General features: G+C 41.6%; 1 protein-coding gene across 2 annotated transcripts in view; it reads left to right on the top strand.

Annotated features, from left to right (window-relative positions):
• Positions 1–23644, top strand: part of Mrtfa (myocardin related transcription factor A) — a 194587-nt gene that overhangs the window by 68414 nt on the left and 102529 nt on the right. Inside the window, exon 2 of one of the 2 annotated variants that reach the window (XM_031349960.1) lies at positions 7109–7370. Coding sequence is in view for 1 of the 2 variants with exons in the window: in XM_031349951.1 (XP_031205811.1) it covers positions 19809–19854 (46 nt within the window). In the remaining variant the exon portion in view is untranslated. Of the gene's footprint in view, positions 1–7108; positions 7371–19572; positions 19855–23644 lie in introns of those variants that run through there. The other variant, XM_031349951.1, reaches the window with a different exon arrangement.

Below are 23644 nucleotides of genomic sequence, written 5' to 3'. Positions count from 1 at the left end.
CCTCCTCCTCTTCTTCTTCTTCTTCTTCTTCTTCTTCTTTGTTTTGTTTTTTTTTGAGAGGTCATAAGCTTTCTTATTGGCTGATAAGAGATTCTCCCTACATTAATGTGGACATTTTAAAGGATATACCATGAAACCTGAGAAAATGCCACCATAGCATATATAATTTACCCAGTAAAATACACAATAATAAGTATACATGAGGGCTGGTGAGATAGCTTAGCGGGTAAAAGCACTGACTGCTCTTCTGAAGGTCCTGAGTTCAAATCCTAGCAACCATATTGTAGCTCACAACCATCTATAATGAGATCTGATGCCCTCTTCTGGTGTGTCTGAAGACAGCTACAGTGTACTTACATATAAATAAATACATCTTTTTTTTTTTTAAGTATACTTATTTCAAACACTAATGATTCTATAAATGAGAATTGTTTGTTTTTCGAGACAGAGTTTTTGTGTCTGATAGTCTTGGCTGTTCTGGAACTCTGTAGACCAGGCTTATTTCAAATTCAGGCAGAGGTACACCTGTTTCTGCCTCCTGAGTGCTGGGGTTAAAGGTGTGTGTCATCACACCCTAACATAGATATGGACCTTATATCCATTAAGCTATTAAAATCAGGGTGGGGGATGAGGAAGGCTGGGAATTTAGATCATTTGGTAGAATGCTTCCCTAGCATTCCGGAAACACTAGGTTTGATCTCCTAGAGCTGTGTAAAGCTGATTGTGGTGGCGTAGACCAATAATCCCAGCACTGAAGACAAAGATCAGGAGTTCATGGGCTGTCTTTGCTCCATAGCAAATTTGAGGCCGGCTTTTGAAACATGAGACCCTGTTAAAAGAAAAGACGAAGAAGAAAAAAAACACAGAAACTCAAAATACTAAAACCTGAATAGAACCTTGTTAAAACAGTCTTTCAATTTGCTATTTCTTTTACTCTACATAGTAAAAAGGCACAGTCATGACCCAGGTCACAACAAAATTTAATAACCTTCATTTGTAATTTGTGTTCTATGGAATACAGCACAGTCGTATTCTTTTGCTCTAATATGAAAAACTAGCCAGGGTGTTGTCACACACCTATGATATAAGCCACTTAAGAGGCTGAATCAGGAGGGTTGAATTCAAGGCCCATCCAGGCAATATAGCCAGACTCTTACTTCCCATCTTGTTTAAAAAAAAAAAACAAAAAACAAAACAAAAAAAAAAAAAAAACCTGACCCTTCTCTTTTATGAGTAGCTCCAGGCTTTGCAGGGGTGGGGAGGCATACTTTCCCCCAAATTTATCTTAAATATCTTAAATATTTTCTGAGGGTTTAAACATATAATGAGTACCAGGATTATGAGCGCATACAGTCAGCTTCATGTTTCACTAGGAAAAACCATGATGTCATAGGATGGATCTTTGTTGTATATTGGGACTAGTAACACATCAGTGTCAAAGCTCAGAATCCCAGCAATACTGTTAATTTTCTAACCATTTTAGGAGTGTGATTCTTTATTAGTGAAAAGTGAACACTTTGAAAACTGTGTGCCTTTATTCTTTTAGACTCGGTGAGCAGTAAGAGTTGATCCAAGCTCGACTGCTTGCTTGCTCCCCCTTTCAGGAAAGGGATGGAGGTATGTTATGCTGCCCACATTGACCTTGACCTTCTATAGACACACAGCACTGTATCTGTCAGCAAAATTATTTGTATTTATCTTGAAATGTGTGTATGTATGTGATAAGAGAGGATATATGTATATGGGCATGCATGTTCTTGTTAGGAGGGGGCACCTCTATCATGCCCCATTGGCACCTTTACCATAATAGTCCCAGAGCTTTACAGGCTCCATTTACATATCTGTTTCCTCACTTTCAGAATCAATGTTTTAGTCTATTCTATATCCTCGGCTCCATAAACAATATATAACCATATTAAATGTCAACTGAATCAATGAAATGGAGGTCTCCTGGCTGTTTCTCCATTAAGCCTCTTGATTCTTCAGTCCTTTCCTACCATTGCCTGACCTGAGCCAGACATAACAGAACCAAAAGGTAGCTCTAGTGATGACCTGGCTGTGTAGCCCTTGCAACCCTGTCAGGATGACAATTACTGGCCCAACTGCTAGAAGCTGTTCTGAATAATGACTGCACAATAGAGTCATCCATGATGTGGGTGTTGGAGTGGGCATGTGGAGGTCAGAAGACAACTGGTGTGTTTTAATCTTCTTTTCTACTTGAGAAATTTTGTTATCACTCTGGAAACCAGGATAACAGGCCTGCTACACAGCTTCCTGTAGGGTGTGCTAGAATTACAAACTCTTACACTAGTATATGTGTGTGTGTGTGTATGCACATATATGTAGATATATGTATGTATGCATGTTTGTTTGTTTGTTTTGGTTTTTTCGAGACAGGGTTTCTCTGTATATCCCTGGCTGTCCTGGAACTCACTCTGTAGACCAGGCTGGCCTTGAACTCAGAAATTCGCCTGCCTCTGCCTCCCAAGTGCTGGGATTAAAGGCATGTGCCACCACTGCCCGGCAGCTACTATATTTTATACCACTTTTATGCTGGTTCAGGGGTTAAACTCTGGCAGCCAGGTTTGCATAGAGAGCGATTTTACCCACCAAGCTGTCTCCTCAGATCATACATACTTACGTATTTAAATTTTTGTTCCATATTATTGTGTGTATGAGCATGCACATTCTACAGCTCAAGTATGGAGTTCAGAGGGCAGCTTGGTCTCTTTCTCTCCACTCTAGAATCCAAGCACTCAATACTATCCTTAGGTATGCTTGGTAAATGCTTTTCCCTGTTGAGTTGTCTCATTAGTCCTCGTTTATTTGTTTATTTGAAACTGACCCGCAGTTTCACGAACCGGGTTCTGCCTCGACCGAAGGGAGAAAGGAGACCTGAAACACAGAGTTCGAGAACAAAAGGACACCGGAGCCAAGTTGAGGGTTTCCAATCAAGGCTCTCCTTTACTTTGGGGGTTCAGCATTTATATACAAGAGAGCATAACTGAATCTCTACGTTACAAGGACATTTGAATAATATAAGGAATTCGGGAGGAGTCAGGAAGAGTCCGAAAGGGAAGCTGGCTGCTGGGCTGAAAGTGGAGGCTCTGCAACCCGCAGGTCTCGACTCCGGGGAATGGTTGGAGGCGCAGTCCACAGTGGGGAGGAGGTCAACAACAAATGTCCTCAGGCTGTATGCGTGCCAGCCAGCAGGCGTAGCTTCCTCTTTAATCCTCGAAGGTGGAACTCACAGTAGTGAGTCTTTGGTTCAGGCACAGAAGGCATGAGTTGAGTCTGCAGTGGCAAGCTCCGATGTCTTGCAGCTGAGGGACCCCAACGGGATCTCTAAATAGATAGCCCAGGCTGTCCTGGAACTCACTGTGTAGACCAGGCTAGCTTGGAACTCACAAAGATCTACCTGCTTCCAGAGTGCTGGAGTTAGGGACGTGTGTCACCACATCAGCTTATGTACTTTTAAAGAGATGGTGTCTTGCTGAGGTTCCTACTCAGCCCCTTTGGAAACAGCACTACAGGTGTGGATCTGCATCCTCTGATAGACCTTGCTCTGGGTTGTAAAGGGAAATGCTCTCGTGCAGTCTGTCTTTGTGTGGTCCAGACTGACTAGGGGAGAATGCCTATATGGTAGGAAAGTTATGTGCTGAGGTGGGAAAAGCTCTTACTGCGATCTTATTTTGCAGTAAGGATCTGATTACTTTGAGTCTGTCAGTTGTTACAGGACTGGCTGCTGATTGCCAGCTCTATGACACAAGGACTTAATTCCATAAGTTAGCATATAAAGTATGGGTTTCACGATGACATATTTATTAAAATATGCCATTATATTTAATCTCACTGCCATCCCTCAACCTTCTCCTCAGTTAAAAAAATATTTATTTTGAGGCTAGAGAGATGGATCATTAGTTAAGAACACTGGCTGTTTTTCCAGGGAACCTGGCTTCCATTTCCAGCACCCACATAATGACTCACAGTTGTCTGTATCTCTAGACTCAGGGGATCCAACCCCCTCTTCTGGCCCCCACAGGCCTTTGGTGCACACATGGTACAGACATCCATACAGACAAATCATCCATACACATGTGTTTGCTTGCATGGATATATGCACGCAAGAGCCAGTGTGGGTCTGAAGAGGGCATTGGACCCTAGAATCCTGGAACCTGGAGTAACAGATGGTTATGAGCCTCCATGTTCATTCTGAGAACTGTTTAAACTGGGAACTGAACTCAGATCCTCTGCAAGAACAGCAAGTGCTGAGCCCTTCCAGTTTATCCCCAGGGTTTTCAGAGCAGGGATTTGGGCCTAGAATGGTTCTTTTATATATAAAACAACTAAGACACATCAAATTAATCTCTCTCCCCTTAGCTTTGTTTGTTTGTTTGGGGAGTCTCACATGCATCTCTGCCGGACCAGGACTCATTATGTAGACCAAGCTGGCCAGGAACTTAAGAGATCTACCTGCTTCTGCCTCCCAAGTGCAGGAATTAAAGTTATATGCCAGCACACTTAAACCTTTAGCTTTAATTATGCCATCTGCCATCCTTGTTCTCATCTTTTACCTTTTCAGTCCATTTCATACTTAGGAGTACGTAGAAACACCTGTCAGAACAACCACGTCTGATTTTATTGAGTAGCATCCAAGCAGAACATCGATCATCTTAGCGTTCAAGACCACACTGTTGTCTGTTGGTGCTCCCTCGTGGGAGACGGAGGGACAGTTAATGTGTAGTTGTTCCCTAGTTGTCTGAGGCCCCACAGTCTCTGTGCAGGTGCCTGTAGTAGATGGTAGAGGGTTAACTGAATGGGCAGCTCCTGTGTCTGCAGCTGCGGGGAAGTCACCCATGCTGGTGAGGATTTCCAGTAGTGAGGCTGCTCCTGTGAGGAATCAGCCCCTCCCCTGAGCTCCGTGAGTAAGTCCAGCGAGTCAGAGTTGGTGGAACAATACAGTTCCAGTACAGGTTTCTGTGCCCTGTGAAGAGGGGTTGTGGTTTTGTCTCCTCACTCCCAAGAGAAAGAATCCCCACAACCGATACACAGTTGCTTGAAGGTAGGGTAGAATGTGATCTTTTAGTTTTCAGTGCGTTTGTATTTTGGAGGCTGTCTAGGATTTTACTGGTTTCTAAAGTTTTCACTGTAGTCTCAAGGGAACACCGGTTTCCCTTTCTAGACTAAAACCTAGCCTTTTCATTCAAAAACCAATATAAGTATTATATAAAACCTTGGAATCTATAAGAAAGTAAACAATCATTTTATAATGTATATGTGCTTCAAGGCATAATGTGTACATGGTAAATATATACAATTTAACCTGATTTTAAAATATGTAAAAATCTGGGGAAGAAGAGAACATGAAAGCTTTAATACTATAAACAAACAAAAGTCTCTTGTGTTCTAACATAATTCCTGTGCTTTTTCATATCTTTTAAAAAAATGTAGAGGCAACATTTCTACATTCCAAATGCTTTATAAAATGATTTTTAATAATCTTTTTAATAATATTATTCAGAGAAGACTCGTGCTCTTTTTTTATTTTTTTATTTTTATTTTATGTTTTTGGGGACAGGGTTTCTCTGTGTAGTCCTGACTTTCCTGAACTCACTCTCTAGACCAAGCTGGCCTCAAACTCAGATCCTATTGCTTCTGCCTCCTGAGTGCTGGGACTAAAGGTGTGCACCACCACCATCCCGAGAATGCATGTGTTCTTAGCTGATGCAAACACCCAGTCTCATTTGTTGGAAATACTTGTAGGTTGTATATGTTGTTTGTTTTGTTTTGGGTTCTGTTTTGGTTCTGCTGTTTTTGTAGTACTGGCTGAACCCAGCGACTTGCACATACACGCTGGTGAGTGTTCTCTCACTCAGCTGTGTCCCTAACCAGTTCTTTGTTCTTACTTGTTTATTTACTCACTGTGTTTGACTTTTGTTGAAGACTGGGTTAGAAGTTTTTTCTTTGTTGCTCAACTTGGTCCTGAACTCCTGGGCTTAGTGATCCTCCTGCCTCCTAGTGCTGAGGTTACAGGTGTGAAGCACTTAGCTAGGCTCTTTGACATTAAAACATTTTGTTGTTGTTTTTTATTCTTTATCATTTTTAAAGATATTTTAATTCTGTAAGGAGTTTTGTTTTTGTTTGTTTTTTAAGTAAACGCTCTTACTTTTCTTGTTTTCATAACAAAATCAGCTTAGAACTTGATCACTTGGCTCTTCCCTCAAAATGCTGGAACCCGTGAATAACCAGCCTTCTTTTAGATCTGTGGTCAGGCTCCACACACTTGAGCCTCAGCCCAGTGTTTGCAGTTTTAGCCTTTTTTTGGAAGATAGTCTTAGTCTGCCCACTGTGGCCGCTGTGCTCCGAGCTTTCCCTGGGCACACACCATGTCACTCTGTGGGGCTGGTACTCGACATGTTTCATGCAGAAAACCTAACGGATCTTAGGAACACTTGCCATGTTCATGGGAGTGCTGTTAGCACAGAACAGGGGAGCGTTGTGTTTAACATGCTAGTCCTGGTTCTGTGACTGAGTACTCATGTAATGGTTGGCTAACTCCAATACCCATCACCAGACAGACATCTCTATACTTCTTTACGTGAAGTCTTAATTTCTTACCCTAGATATGATAATGCATTATGCTAATTCAATGGCTATCCAGTCTCTCATTTCTCAGGACACATTTTCTTAGTACGTGCAAGGTAATATTTATTTCACAGCTATTTCTCCTTAATTAGCATTTCCTTTTAATCTGTCATATGTGTGCATGTGTGTTGCTTTTATTTCAACTGTATGTTGTCCTTCTGAGTTAATTGAAGACAGTAGCTAATTTGAAATATGCCCTCTGGGAGTTTAATAACCATACTCACTCACTTTACAAAAACCTCTTAAGCTGATTGCATCAGTGCATGCCTGTAATGCAAACAGTCAGGAGCATCACAGAGTTGAGGTTCACCTGAACTATGTAGAGAGATGTTACCTTACATTTTTGAGCATGTTGATAGTATCCTAGTTCTGTAACCTAGAACATTTGCTTTCCATGTATGGTCAGTGGTTCAAGTTCTTCATTGTAACATCTAAACTTGGTTTTTTCTTCCCCAATTTCTAGGTTACCATCACGAAAGCCAAGGTGGATTTCTCCAGTGTGGTGTGCCTGCCCCCTTCCGTCATTGCTGTGAATGGGCTGGACGGAGGAGGGGCTGGCGAAAATGATGACGAGCCGGTGCTCCTGTCTCTGTCCGCGGCCCCCAGCCCCCAGAGTGAAGCTGTTGCCAATGAACTGCAGGAGCTGTCCCTGCAGCCCGAGCTGACTCTTGGCCTCCATCCTGGAAGGAACCCCAATTTGCCTCCACTTAGTGAGCGGAAGAATGGTGAGTCCTTAGGAAATTTCTGTATTGCTTGCTTTGAACCAGAGTTCCCTTGTTTATGATGTTACAGATGCTTGCCTTACTTCACATCTGGTGAAAGTTTCTTGTTTTAATATTTCTTATAAAATAGACAAATAGCTTATTTTAGTTATGCATTTATTATTTATATGTAATATTAACATATAAATATTATATTCAAAGCTTAATTTATCTTATCTAAAAATAGCTTAGTTTGGAGGCTATAGAGATGACTCAGCGGTTAAGAGCACTGACTCCGTTTCCAGAGGTTCTGAGTTCAATTCTCACCAACCACATGGTAGCCCACAACCATCTGTAAATGGATCTGATGCCCTCTTCTGGTGTGCAGGCATATATGTGGGCAGGACACTACATATTAAATAAATAAAAAGGAAAATAAGGAAATAAAAAGCTTAGTTTAGGAATTCAGCATTTCCTACTGTAGGCGATGTGGTTGCTTTAGTCTGCCTGCCTGTCGCTCTGTTGATTGTAACCTGTTCTGTCCACTAGCTCATGAATTCAGCAAATGCTGGCTGATCATCAACAGAATAGCATCACCAGCTGAGGGCCAAGTGTCAGGCTCATGAGCCTGTGAGGGGCAGTTCACGTCTAAACCATAACATAACGCAACCTTGCTAGCACATAGCCCCACCTAGCTTAGGACACTTCTGTGAGTTTACAGCTGGGCAGAGTGGCCCAGCATAAGGCTAGTAGATTCTCAGAGAGGGTGATGGCATTGGTCTGCTTTTGCACCACCATAAGGTCAAAAAATTGTAACTTGAATGATTGTCAGTAACTGTGTATCCTTCTACAACCTGTGTTTGTAGAAGAAATATCTATTTGTAGAAGAAATAAATATTTAATATTTAATAATATAATTTAATAAATATTTAATATTTACCTTATGAGTTGGTAATGATACATATTTTCTGATCTAATTTCTTAATCACTGTGTAATTTGCCTTCAAAATACCAGCCTTATATCTAACCTTTTGTGTTACATTTGTGATAACATTGTTTTAGTCTTACCTATTAGGATGGTCTTTCTCTGTTTCTTAAATTGTTTTGGCTACTCTTACATTTTAAGTTTGCCATGATTTTAAAGTTACTTAATTTCTACAAACAAAATAATGGTGACAAAAGAGATACTTTTTCTCTAAAAAGATATTAAAATACATAATAGATCTTTTTAAAGAAACCTGTTTGACCTCCACTTAGAGTCTACCACTGCCTTTTTAAGGATTTATTTTTATTTTATGTGTGTGTTTTGCCTGCTTGTATGCATGTGCCCTGTGCATGCCTGGTACCTGCAAAAGCCAGAAGAAACCTATCAGGTCCTTTAGAACTGGAGTTGTAAGATGGTTGTGAGCAACCATGCCATGCTGGTCTTCTGCAAGAGCAGTATGGTGGTTTGAATAAGAATTGCCTCCTTAGGGTCATGTATTTGAATGCTTAGTTATCGAGGAGTAGCACTATCCAAGAAGGATTAGGAGGTGCCCAGGGCATCCTACCATGATGATAATGGACTAAATCTCTGAGACTATAAAGAAGCCCTAATGAAATGCCTCTTCTATAAGATTTGCCGTGGCAAGCGAACAGTTCCTAAGAGAGGCAGCATGTGTGCTCAGCTACTGTGCCATTTTTTCCAGCTCCACTATTGAGGTTTTTGGAGGTGAGAAATGGGAGTTAGACTGGGTCTCGCCGTATGAATTGGGCTGGCCTTGTTGGTCCTCCTGCCTTATTTAGCCTTTTTCGTACTGCGATTGCAGGTGTGTGCCATCTTGCCAAGTTCTACCTCATATATTGGTTTTTCCATTTATTTTATCAACCCACTTTGTGTGTCTGATGTATCTCAAAGTAAGCATGATTCAGATGCTGGCACACTCATTGTTGCTGAGATGGAGCGTCCCGTGTCACAGATTAAGCACACCTGTTTGTAACTAGTATTTACAACTAAAAGAATGATGAAACATTACCAGAGAACAGCTCCCCTGTGCCTCTTCCTATCCAGTGCTCTCTTCTTCCTGCTTAAAGATTATCCTCTTCCCAGGTTCAGCTAGTTTCACTTTGCTCTGTTTGTTTAATTACTTGTTTGTTGATTGGGAGATGCTGGATTGTTTTAATTTAGGGCCACTATGAATCATGCTTCTGTAAAACTCATTTCTCTTGGTGTGTATCTGTTGGGATTTGGGGTTAAACTATATCATTTATAAGAAAATGGGAGAATTTATACTTAGAAATATATGGGTCTTGGGCCACGGACGTAGCTCAGTGTGTGGTAAAGACATTAGCTGCCAAGCTGGAGATGTGAGTTCAATCCCCAGGACCCATGTAGTGGAGGAGAGAGAGCACCAACTTCTACAAGATGTCCCCTGGTTATTATTCACATGCATGGACACACACCAAATAAACAAATGAATGTAATAAAACCAGTTTTATATATATTTATGGCTCTTTCTGTTCATTAATTAGTTTTATGTCTGATCATAGTGTTTTCTGGACTATCTTAGTCCATTTTACAAGCTTCACAGAAGGATCATGTAAATATATAGTTAGATCTACTGTCAGGTATGCTTTTTGGTTGATATTATAAATGGTATTTTTGGTGAACTGTTTTGTTTGAAACTAGAATATAGAATATAGCTTTATCAAAACACGTTGCCTTTTTTACACACTTGTGCATGACATGAGCTTTCTTCTGCTCTTCCTGCTGTCTGTCTGTCCTTTAGGATTCTGTTCAAACATTAATGAGGATTCTCTCCTAAGCCATACTGAGGTCCGGAGCTTCTCTAGATTGTCATCTGCTTGACTCTGTTGACCTTGACCATCACACTTCTTCTCCCTCTGTTGTAATCAGAATTCTCCGTTCAGCAATGTGAGCGAGTCTTTGAAAGCTGGATCAGTTTTGTACCACTCCCCAAATCCTGCAGTGCCTTCCCAAGAGGCCCATGGTCAAATTACATTTCTATGTTGTGGTCTGGTATTTCTCTGACTGCATTTTTGCCACTTTGGCCCAGCCACACTGACCTCCTTGCTATTTATTTCCTGCCTGCCTTCCCACTCAGCTTTCCCACTCCCTCCTCCCTCCTCATTTATGTCTGTAGTGCTGGGTGTCAAACTCAAGCCTCTTGTATGCTGGTGACGTGCTGGACCAGTTCTCTTCTTGAACGTGTGAACCTGTGCTGTCCTATCCTGAAACCTTTGCTGTAGGACATCTCTCCTTAGGGAGCCCTCCCTTCCCCCTTTCTCTTGAATAGCCCCTCCCACTGTACATTGCCTTTTTTTTTAAATCAACTGTCATTATGTTTGTTTATGTATGTTTATTGTTTGATTGTTCACTTTTGATAGTACATTTTATAAGGGCAGAAACATTGAAGACTATTGGCTCATAGTGGACATCAAAGTATTTATTGGTTGGATGAGTGGCTGGTTTATTTCTTTTTCCTAATGGGCAACAACTATTTTTTATTTATTTTTTGTTGTTTGTCTGTTTTAAGATGTGGTAGGTCTTCGTATGTATCCCTGAAAGGCCTGGAACTCCCTATTTAGATCAGGCTGGCCTTGAACTCTTAAGAGTTCTGCCATGTACTGGGGTTAAATGAGTGCACCATCATACCTAGCTGCAACAACTGGTTTTTATGTTCATAGTTTTTAGCAGATTGCTTGGGAAATAAGAAGCACCCACAAGATTTTTGTGTGTTCTTTTTCTCGCTTTTAATTCCCTGGTCCCATCAAATACTGCCAGGAGAGAGTTGCTCTCCCAAGAGTGCTGACATACCTGTGAGCATGGGAAAAAAAGACCACGGCTATCCATCTAGTCCCCTGGTCACAAATGAAGCTTATATATTTGATAAGGGGTAGGGGGATTAATCTATAAGGAAAGATGGAAGAGAGGAAAATAGAGTCTAGTGAGATGAGCGCTTATTGTAAAGTCATGAGGACCGGACTTATGATACCAGCAGCCGTGTAACAAACCTGACAAATCCTTGTGGCCATCTCTGAGAGAGAGGTCTGACTCTTTTGCCCTCCATGCACCTGCACATGTAAATGAAACAACTCTATTTAATACAATAGAAAAGATTAGGGTACCTGTGGCGATAAAAGGATCAGTCCCATGGTGCTGGTGGGGAGTCAGGACTGTGTGCCCTAAGGAGGGAGGAACGCAGGGGAGGGATAACAGACAGCAGACAGTAAACCCATGTGCCTGGGCTGTATGTGGAGGAAGTTAGTGCTGACAGAGCGGTAGTGAAGTCACTTCAATGGGACAGAAGTCCTCTGGAGGTGTGGGGCTGAGGTGGGGTAGGTGGGGTGTGCTCAGCCTGTCTGTCTGACCCTCGAGAGCTTTTCTTAGTCATTGTCTCTACTCTTCACATCCTAGAGATTTCACTACTACACTTTTACCTTCGAGTGCCCTTCGAGTTTGTCAGTGTTGTTTTTGTTATGGATGGTGTGGCCCTCTAGTCCTATCCCAGACATTTGAAAGCCTTCCTCTACTAACATTATTCTTGGCTTTTTTCATCGCATCTGTCTGTCCACTACTTTTTCTACTCAGACCTTTTTCTCTGCCTTTCTACTTCCTCCTTCTACTGTCTTCCTCAGAGCATTCAGTCAGTAGGCAGGGGCTTTTACACCTTTGTAGGAGGTCAGGGCAGGAGCAGAAGAGGAAAATTCCTGAAGTGACTGTGATGCAAGACAGTGTGCCATTCTGAGTTAGTAATGTCCACAGCTGTACTGTGTGTGGAGAAGTGAGAACATCGAGTTCTCAGCTGTTTTACTTGTATCTTACATGGAAGAGCTGTGGGTAGAAGGCGTCTTTAAGGGGCAGTTGGTAGTCAAGCTCCTGGTACCTGTTTACTGAAGAGTTGGTTCCCTTGGGTTAGTGGTTCTCAACCTTCCTGATTCTGAGACCCTTTAATACAGTTCCTCATGCTGTGGTGACCCCCAACAATAAATTATTTCATTGCTACTTCATAACTCTAATTTTGCTACTGTTATGAATTGTAATGTAAATGTCTGACATGCGGGATTTCTGAGATGACCCACAGTGGAGGACGACTGCCTCAGTGCTTTCCTTCCCCCAGACCGTGGTGGTCTAACTTGGAAACAGTTGGTAAGAAAAGTCCTTGGCCTATGTTTTCATAGCACTCCATTATCTACTTTGAAGCTGAGCATCTAGGTCTAAAAGGGCACAGTGTCCACCCTGAGCTTAGAGGAACCTGGAAAGCCTCCTCTGCAATGGGCCAGTCCTCTGACTCCAGCTCAGGCAGCTCTGGCACCCAGTGAATGAATACGTTACGATTTTCTTTTACTATGTTCATTCCTAGACAATATATATGGGTTAGTTAAAATATGTATGACTGAAATGATTTTTTATTCCTTTTTTGCCTATCATAGCTAGTATTCCATCATCTTGTGTACATATGTGATTTATCCATTTTTATTGCCAGGTATTGCCAGGCTTGCATGGATAACTATTGTATAACAGAAAAATCTGCTTCTGTTTTCCTTACACACATAGACAGACAGACAGACAGACAGACAGACAGACAGACAGACTGATAGATGGACCGATAGATTGATCCATCTTGTTAACTTACTCCACAAGCTGCATGTGGTCACACACTCCTTTAATCTCAGCACTCAGAAGGAAGAGGCCAGGGCATGTCCTGAGTCTGAGGCAAACCTGGTGTACAGAGCCCTCCGGGGTGGTCAGGGCTCCACAGAGAAATGCTGCCTCGATAGATAAATAGGTAGGCAGGTATATAGATTCCTCTGGTGGATATTTGTGTTGTTCCTAGTTTCAGACTGTTGATATTTTAGATATCTTGATATGGGTGTAAGAATACCTTATAATACTGAGGATGGACAGTTTGTATTTCTCACAGTTTGAATTATGCTAACTGGAATAAACTCTGTTACATGGGAGAAGCAACTCCTACCTTGTTCTTTTCCAAGAGTGAATTTCTCATCTGTGCTTGGCTTTTTTGCATTTCCTTATGAATTTCAATATTTCTGTAGGGATTTGGTTAAAATTATGTTAAGTCTGTAAACTAGGAGAATTGTATTTTTAGATTATTGTTCTGTGACTATATTCTCTGGTGTATCAGAGCTTCTGTATGAAGTTCTATAATTTCCTGTGTGGAGATTATAATTTCTTATTTCTTACATGTGTTTTGTCCCGTTTATTTTACCCTATTTTTGTGGCCCTGAGAATTGAACCTGGGCCCTGCTAGCCTCAGCCCTCCATCTCCCTTTAAATGTTTCCTATATTAAATACCATTGCAAATGTTCCCTTTTCTTTGAGTCCTCTTTTGCTAGCTGATCTCAAGTATTTTCTCGAGGTAGTCCGGTCTGATTTCTAGGGTGCTGGGTGGGGTGGGGCGAGCTGTTTGAGGGAAGAACAGGAGAGAATGGGCAGGAAAAAGTAATATTTACTCCCTTCCATGTGGCTTTTCCTTCTTTTTGTGAGTGCTTTAAGAAGTACTCATTCTGTTTCGAGTGTTTTTTACTGCCAGGGGAGAAAGGGCCAATCTCAAGTGTGTTTCCTGTGAGGGACGCCTGTGCACTTCCGCACCACAGCGCTGCACAGGAGGTACTAATTAATTGTTGAGAGAAGTAAAAGTCTTGAGTGGGCAGTTTCAGATCTAAATTATAATATTTTCTTGGGTAAAGAAAAGAGAGTTTTAAAACTATGTACCTCGGGAAGCTTTTCCAGATTTAGTCTCACTTGAAAATGTCCAAATCTTAAGATTCTTTATATGACTATTTATAAAGTGACTTAGAGACTTTCCTAAAACTACTTTATCCCAGTCTTAAAGTTAATCAGTTTTCCATCTTATTCATCAGATGTTAAGCCAGGCTTTTAGTGATCAGATACCAGATAGAACCCCCTACTCCAAAAAAATAAACGGAAGAAACAAAAAAATCCATTTTTTTCATAGGTCCACCCACATCTCAGAGAAGCCTGCTGTCAGCATTCAGTGTGCCTCTTGCATCGCCGCTGGCTTGTGTGCTCTGTGCTTCCGTTTAGCCTTGTAGCTTAAGGTTTCTCATACTCTGTTGAACATTTTTTTCGCTCTCCCCAGTTGGGTATTTAAAACAGTTTCTACTTTTTACAGAAGTGCTGACTTAAAATGCTCAACTATTTTAATGTTGAGAAATTTATTCCAGGACTCTTTTCAACTGAGTTCTAAAGTATTAGAAAATAATCAAGGTAAATGAGGATCTCATTGTCTAACTTATAGTTAGACAGTCAGATAGAAGGGGGAGGAGACTAAATAAATTATATAAGTCAATTCATTTTCAAATGGTAAATCTTTTAAAAGGAAAAACACAAGATGTTAGGATAGCAGATCAAACTCCTGGCAAAGGGGCAACCATACTCACACAGAAGCATATTCATTAAAACAAAATAAAGTTAACAAATTTAAACGAATATGATAAACCTGAAAAAAAAATAATGGCAGCAAAAGAGTCAGCTGGTAACAAGGACGGTCTTTTTTTTTTTTTTAAGGACCGTCTTAGTACAGGAAGAGTAGACAGGAACAGCACAGTTAGGAATTGACCCCAGGGGCTGGTGAACACACCTGCCCTGAGATGATTCTTAGGACCAGCAAAGTCCTGCAAGTTATCCTCTGACTTCCATTTAAACAACAGGGGAAGCATTGCAAGTGACTCACGCTTGTCATCCAGCCCCGGAGGAGACTGAAGGAGGACTCTACACATCTGAGTCCAGCTTGGGCTACAGAGTTAAGACCCTGCCTAGAAGTGAATGAAAGCATAAAGGAATGAATGGTTGCTGCTGTATGGGGAGAGGTGAAGTCTTAAATGTATTTTGTTGGCGTGGGCATGGCCATGCCAAGAACCCAGTGTCACAGACCCATGGGAATGGTCATGCCTCCCTCTGGTCCAAGTACAAGTGTTTACGAACAGTTTAACAATTGGCCTGGGATGTAGAAACTACCATAGCTTTCTCTTCCAAATGTCTGAGACCTGAGACTGTTCTCTGTGGAGACCTCCTACTGAGTGCAGCTAACCTGTCTACCTCCTTGTTCAGCTGTGTAAATGAGCCTTCTTGCTCAGCCACATAAATGTGCTGGGCTGCTGCTGGACTTGGAGTGCCCAGCCTACACATGTCTGTCCTTCCTTCACTCCCTCGTCACTCCATCAGATCAACCCTGCTGGGCAGGCTGTGTAGGTCATGCCACTGTGGCACAGCTGAGGTAGGAACGACAGTTCATGACATATTTCTGCCCCAAGTTTTAACTCAACTTAGATTGAGGCTCTGTATCTAACTCTTAATAACTGGGTGTGGAGGGGTAGATCAGTATATATGTTTAACAGTGCTGTAAAAAACCCCAGCAAAATCCAAAATGTGGAAAGCCAATTTGCATTCTTGAGGAAAGTGCAAAATTAAAGAAATGTAAGAGACATATCAATGAGAGGAAATGCGTTGTCACCTATGAACTCCAACTTGAATAAGTCAGTTTCTAAAAATGCATGGGATAACTGGGAAAATTTAAACACTAGTTAGATAGTTGTTTGTATTAAGGGATTAAAAATATTTTGGTGTGGTAAAAATTTAAATACCAGTTAGATAGTTGAACATACTAAGGGATTAAAATATTTTGGTATTTCGTTATACTGGGTAGTTTTGTGTTCTCTCTCTATAGAAAATTAGATTTGCTTTGGCAACAACACGTTGTTGATGGGTGCTCTATGGTGGTGGGAGCACAGAAGGGCAGATGGAACAAGTGTGGCCACATGGGCATGAGTTCCAGTACATGATGGGAATATAAGCAGTTCAATACACAATTCTTTCCTATCTTTGTATGTGTTTTTCTGTAAGTTAAAACTATTTTCAGACTTTGGGCAACATTAAAAGGCCTGGAATAAAGCACTAGGTGAAGGGATAGAATAAAAAAAGGCTTTGAGGAATATATTATGATGTAACCAATTCCATTTGGTAACTAATTTTGCTCTTTGTAACTCATTAGTGGTCCAGGGCTGGGAGGAGCATAAGTTTATGGTTTGGGATCTATGTAATGGAGATGGGAAGGTATGCCTTGAGGAGAGCAGTGCAGGGTGATGATACTAGAAGTTTTGGACATATGTGCTTAAGTAAGATAGCTAGATAGAGAGGCATACTTGCAGACATATAGGTGATGTCAAATTTAGTTGGAAGTTCAAACATTTGGGAAGGGTGAGATTGCCCTGTGAAAGAAAGGAAGGGCATCCTGAGAGGGGCAGAGAGAGAGAGAGAAAGAGAGAGAGAGAGAGAGAGAGAGAGAGAGAGAGAGAGAGAGAGAGAGAGAGAGAGAGAGAGAGGAGTCCTTCGGAACTCTAAGAGGGATGCTGAAGGAGGCAGGGAGAGTATGGAAGCACTGCTGGCCTCACGGATGTCTAGTATAAAAGCTGCTTGCCTCTGCTGCTGCTCTTCTTCCCTTCTCTCTCCTCTCCTCCTGTTCGCTCTCTTTTATTTTACTTTCTTGAAGTCACAATCTCACTATGTAACCCAAGGTACTTTTGACTTTCCAGTCTTTCTGCCTTGTTGCCAGGGTGTTAGGTTCTGAGTCTGTGTCACTGCCCTGGCTGGTTCTTCCAGATTTGGAAGACCAAAGGCCTTTGGGGGTTTTGGCATCCGATGGGGTAGGAAGGAAACCTACGTGTAATATGCACTTATCTTACTTAACATTCTTTAAATGTTTTAAGGAACTACTAAAACATGCCAAGCATTTAAGAACTATACTGGTATTTGTAGTATCATGTTAAATTTGCCTCAATTAGCTAAGAGTGATTAGAAAGATGCAAAGCTTTCATTTTATTTCCCTTTTGGTTGTCCTTCATCTCGTGGGGCTCTAGCCCAATGTAGAGAATGTATACTCCAGTTCCGTATGCTTTTTTTTTTTCTGTATGCTTTATCAGTGTATCTTTATATTTATGAAATATTTGCACAAAAAAATGTGGAACTAAAGCTTTCAATACTTTGAATCCAATACTTTGGAACTGGGGAGCCTAAAGTCTGTTTGTATAGTTACTGTGGATGCATTGATGTTTGTGTTAGGGTTCTCTAAAGGAACAATTTATAGAATGAGCAAATGAATGACTCTAACATTCATTTAGCTATCTATCATCTATCTGAAGGGGATTTATTAGAATAGCTTGCAGGCTATGGTCCAGCTAGTCCAACAATTGCTGTCTACCAATGGACAGTTTGAGAATCCCATAGTTGTTCCAGTCCACGAGGCTTGATGTCTCAGCTGGTGAAGAAGTAACTTCTAAATGCCAGTGAAGGAATGGCTTGCTAGCAAGAGTGAGAGCAGGCAGGCAAAGAGAGTAAGTTCCCTGTTTCCATGTTCTATATGTAGGCTGCCAGCAGAAGGTGTGGCCCAGACTAGAGGTCGATCTTCCCACCTTAGAGATCCAGATCAGAAGTGGGTCTTGCTACTTCAGTCTCTCATGGGTGTGTCCAGCCATTTGGGTTTTAAGTTAATTCCAGATGTAGTCAAGATGACAGATGAGAGCAGCCACCACAATAAAAGCAAAATCCAACTGGTAGGCAAATATCTTACTTTCTGGGGTTTTTTAAAAAAATCACTTTTTTAGATTTCTGTTTTTAAGACAGCCTTTTTTCCTTGTGTTTCTTTTGTCCCAAATTCATTGTGAGTAGGATTTGCTGTAAATAAGTGAGATCAGCTGAAACCTGCTGTTCCCATTATTGTCCATCACTACTCAACTGTCCCAATCTCCTGAGGGCGTGTGGCATTCATTGTAAACACTTACTATGGCAGGGGGTGCCTGGGCAGGAGGGGCAGTCTGTGCGCCTCTCTCAGTCTTTGTGCAGAAATCTTGTAATTTGTAGATTCCTCCAAGTACAGAACTATGAGTGAGAACTTGCTTTGTATGACGGAAACCAAACAAACCTACCCCTCACGGCATATTGTACAGCTTCAGAGGGCCAAAGGGATGACTCGGCCTTTTAGGGATGCTTCTCCCAACGTTACTAACCTCTGACCATACTCTTAAACAGTCCCAGTTGAAATTCACTCATTTTTCATATGACAGTTGGAGCTCGGTTGCCAGAAGGGGGCCGTGAGAATGTGCTGCTTCCAAAGCAGCGTGCGCCCACACTGGCTGCCACTCCACTGCCTGTTGAGTCATCCGCTCAGCTCTATATAGAGCTCAGCTCTTAAACACCGTGTTCTTGGAGTGAGAAAGAAAGAACCTCCCTGCACCAAATCTGCATTGCCTTTTCTTTTGTGCCTTGCCCTCTTTGTGAAACTGTTCTTTTAAAAGGTCTCCCAGGGCTTTCCTTTATCACTTGTTTGACTTTGTAGGCACGCAGCCATCCACTGGGCCTGATTGCCCTAGTGTACTTCACCAGAAAGAGCCCAACAGCTTCCTACTTTTCTGATATTTATTAAAAGTCCATCAAATTGCCCAGAAGCATCTTTATGTCATTTTATTTTATCAGTTACAAAAAAAAAATTAAAAAAACCTCTGCAAAAAGGATAAGTGACCTTTATTGGGGCAAATGAAATAATTTCTATATTGTAATTGAAAAGGACCTTAGGTTTGGGTTTTTTTCTCCCCAGGGAAAGCAAAATGCCCTTGTCCATTCTCATTTCTAAGAGCTGCTCCTTGTACAAAAAGGCCGAGGTTTATCAGGAAAGGGACTCTTTTCCCATGTGTGACATTCTGTCTATCCACAGCTCGAAAGTCCCCCCATGGGCAGTGAGAGGCACTTTTGGACGACTAGTAGATGTGAGAAACGGATAACCGCTCTGGTTTTTGGAAACATTTTTTAATTGGAGAGGGGGTGGGGAAACAGTTGAACTGTAGTTAAATAATCAGCTTTCATAGCTGTTGCCTATAAATACCACGTATGAAAGACTGTTGGAATCCTCAGCAAAGTTATGCCGAATATGTGTTTATTTGTATTATATGTTGATGCGTATCTGATCTCCGAGTGTTTCATGAGACTGAGTTTGAATTGTATTTGCCTTGTTGTCCGATACTGTGTTAGCCCCAGAGTTCCTTCTAGTGGAGTTTTGAATAAAACCTGTCTTCCCATTTTTAAGAGAGGGAAGCAGTTTGATCTGTCTTCTGAAGTCTTTCTGTGCTCCTCCCCTCCCCCTAGAGAGGACAGGAGGGGAGGAGCCACTGCTCTAACCACGAACTTCAGGTCTTCTCTGGAGCGCTGGGCTTCCTGTCTGCACTCACTCAACTCTGGGCCATCTTGGCTTGCCTGAAGGGTGGAGAGAGTTGGTGTCTTCCCCGAGAAGAGCAGTGGGTCTCACATTTACCAGTTCAGCCTCATGCACACAGGCATGGTAAAGCTGAACTGGTAAAGCTTGCCGTGGCCTTTTCAGACTTTCCCTGGGACTTGGACTTTTTGTGATCTGTTTCCTTGAAGACTCCGTCATGACTCTGCTGGAGCCTGAGATGCTAATGATGGCTGTGCAGTCAGGTAATTCCCTTATTTCCTGCAAAGCTCACTTGCCACAGGCATCTTTAAGATGGTTGAACACATTTGTATTAGCACTGGGCTGAGATGGAAAGCTTAAACATAAATTATCCTGTAACTGTTTCATTTTCAGGTTTTTATTGTTTGTAATTTTTTCTTTACTTGCATTTTCTGGTTATTCACACATAGCTTGAGTTAGATGCTCACTGATCGGAAGAGTACTCAGCAAGGAGACTTACTCGTTTTTCTTTAACCATTTTATCACTGTTTTGGCACTGCTTTTAGAGAAAGATAATTTCATTGCATTTGCTGCTTTCTACTGTATGTCTTTAATTGCAACCTACTCTTTTATGTCACTGTGAAAGTATCCTTTGTGGTCTCCTCCACTGTTCTTTCTCTTCTCTGTAAAACCTTTCCATTTCATCTTTAAGCATCCGTGGAACGCTCTTGATAAAGCACAGGATTGGGTTAAATTTTACAGATAGGGAAGCAGTTAACAGAAAGAATGCAGGATTTTTGAAATTCTATCTCTAGAAATAGTTTTCTAATTCAAAGCTTTTCTGAAAACATTTTAAAATGCCAGATAGTTTTTTTTTAATGGTTTCTTTTACTTTTGGTGTTTTTAAAATTTGTAAGTCAGATATCTAAAAATAGAGAATGTTCCCTTTCTTATTTTTAGACTTCTACTAAACTGTAATCTGTAGTGTTTTCTGACAGATACATACAAGTGGCATTTGTACCCTGTACAAATTCCCTGTACCCGTTCCCTGGCCCCATGCAGAGGAGAATAAAGCTCTTTGGTGGGGCTGATGCAGTCACTGGCATGGTGGTCTCTGTTCTCCCTGGGGAGTGCTTAGAGCGAGTGTTGTCAGGCCCAGGGACACATCAGCTGAAGACATTACAGGTTTGTGCCTGTGGACAGGAAGGGCTAGGGCAGAAGGATCTACTACCATTCTCTTCTTCCTGGTTTTCAAACAGCCATAATGAGTCACTTATCATATGAATTTTCTGTTCTTATGTGCTGTGCATTTCAGGTTCTCTTTCCTTTTGCTCCCACATATCTCTGGAGCTTTGTGTTCCAAACAAACAGTGTACTTATCTGAGTGTTTCCCATCTGTCTTTGCTGAGGTATCTCAGGAGCTCCCAGTTAAACTGATTTGAGTCTTCCCATCTATATTCCAGTTTCTGCTTTGTGTGGACAAGTGCGCATTTTACTTCAAGGGGCAGATTTTAATATTTGAACTCTTCCTTTTTGATCATCTTTATTTGTAGGTGTCTTAGACAATAACATTTCCCAGTGTAAGTCAAAGGCTGCTGCTTCTTCCTCTAAGATAATCTCTGTGTTCCTAGCTCTATAGGGAGAGAAAGGATGGCTCTTTGTCATTTCTTGTCTCAGAGTAGGCTTTCCTGCAGCATGTGTTGGGCAGGGCTGGTCACCCATCTGTCACACCAGCTACTTCATAAAACTTTCAAAAGACAGCACTGTGTAAGACAAGTGTGGGTGAATTGACAGGCTGTGGATACAGGTAGGACCAAGGGTCAACCAACAATATGATAGATAAGGACTTTGCCTTTTTGCTGTGTTCATAAAGCAGAGAAATTGCATTCAGGGATAACCTTCCTGTCACTTAGCTAGGAAAATGTTTTTTTTTTTTCTTTTTTAAAAAAAAAGCCACAAAAAACCATTTAATATTAGCCACTGCAGATGGGTTTGGGAGAGTTTACTCTTCTATTGTGGAGTGCCGTAGCTACAAGCCCATTGTAACAGTAATGCAGTCACCATTGTGATAGGAAATGAAAAGAATCTGCTACGAAATGTCAGTAAACAGTGAATCTTGGTACAAGCCAAGCACTGTGTTAATCTGTACCTTCCTAGCTTTCTAAGAGACATGCCTTTCACATCATACAATAACTAACCCCTTCATAAAGAATTGAAGATGCAAAATTTTAAGGTATTGGATATAATAGTTTGTGGTACACTATGCTCAGCAGCAGTTTTTGCTCAGTAGTTAGAGCTTGGGGGTTTGGGCAGGACATTCTTGAGAGTCTCTGAAGGTTTCCCTCCTCCACACTGCCAGAGGTGCCTTTCTGTGAAACCTCTCTCAGTAGGATCCCTCCCTCCTGTCATTCCTGTGGCCTCAATGCACACCAGGTATCACTTCCACGAGGCTTCCAGATTAGGCTATTAGCTTCTTTGAAAGAGGTTTATTTTTAATTATGGGTATGTGTATCTGTGTGGCTGTGTCCCTGAGAGTGCAGGTGCACAGAGAAGCCAGAAGCAGGAGCTGTTGTTACAGTTATCTTTAATTATGAATATGAATCTGTGTGGCAGTGTCCCTGTGAGTGCAGGAGCTATTATAGGCAGTGTGTGCCACTGTCATCTCTGGATGGCTCCCACTTACTTTTCTTAAGAGCAAATCACTCAGCTGTATGTGGAATCCTGCAGTGGCACATGAGAGACACTAACTTATTTTCTGTAGAATGATGGAATTTTGTTTGACTTAGTTCTTCTGACTAATATGCAAAGCCTTTAAGATTTTTATAAAAGCATTTTGTAATCTTTTCTTCCATAAATAAATGAATCCAGTGATCATCATCCTCTGTTTTAGCCGGTCGTTATCCAAAGCTTTGTGGCTTTCAAAGTTGACATTCTTTTGCCTCTCTGAATTTTCTAGTGTGCCCTGTCTATGAGGATGTGTGTTTTTATATGAACCTTAGTATTCCAATCAAGCCACAACTAGAGTTTGTGTCTCTGCCATAGGAATCTGTCTGGATTGTCACAATTAGAAAATTACTCGAATGGACATTGTAGAATTTCTGAAGCTGGCCCTAAGGGAATAAATAAGATAGGGCCACAGCATTGAATGGTGTCTTTCAGAATGGGAGTGTGTATGTGGCCCCAAGCAGGCAGCCCTCTGCCTTTTTCCAGCCAGTAACACTCCATCAGTTCGTTTCTCCATAACAGTGAGACAGACTTCCATGGCAGAAAGGATTGAGACGGCCCCCAGGTCTGCTTTGGTCCCATGGTGCATGCCTGATCATGTTGGCTACAGTTAAGGAGCCTGTGGCTCTTTTTCTCCTGTTGCTTGTGTGCATGTGTGTCCCCCGAGGCCCACACTTGCCCATGCAACGGCTGGTTCAGGGAAAGGCTGACAGAAGACTAGGAGACTGAAGGAGAAGAGACTTTGTGTTCCACAAAGCAACTGAGTTTTCTTTTGAGCTTATTCTGAGGCCATGCCATAAATGCAAGAGGATGTATAGGTATGCAATCGGTATGTACACTTTGACACATATATAAACCCATGAATCCTGCTACTCAGCCTAAGAAGCAGGGCATTGCCTGTGTAAGCACATTTACTGGTGCCCTGCAGAGACAGGCTTGCTTTTAATGTCCTTTTGGATCTTTTTATCTTTTACACCACTTTTGCCTATTGAAAAAAAAATTCATTAATTAAAAAAGTTTCTCCTTTGTTCATTATTTGTTCCTTATCCTTTGATATCTTTGTACTTAACTCCTAAATATTTCTTTGACTTCTTGTTCCTTGATCATGGCAGTTTTCCCCCGCCCTGCTTATTTTAAAACATAATGTACAGAATAGGGGGATAGCAGTCACTTCAAGGGGAGCTAGGGAAGAGTGCCAAGGCACAGGGACAGTAGCAAATTAAATACTGCCCATTTTGGTACACTCACTCACTCACTCACTTGCTCCAGCCACTCGGAAGGATAGAGAGCAGATCAAAACATTAGAACCTTCAGCCTACGTCACCTACTTTTAGGTATCTGAGTGCTCTC

Source organism: Mastomys coucha, unplaced genomic scaffold, assembly GCF_008632895.1.
Source record: "Mastomys coucha isolate ucsf_1 unplaced genomic scaffold, UCSF_Mcou_1 pScaffold11, whole genome shotgun sequence".
In the NCBI taxonomy this organism is placed as follows: Eukaryota; Metazoa; Chordata; class Mammalia; order Rodentia; family Muridae; genus Mastomys; species Mastomys coucha.
The sequence above is the reverse complement of the archived record's forward strand: the minus strand, read 5'-3'. Positions and strand labels throughout refer to the sequence as shown.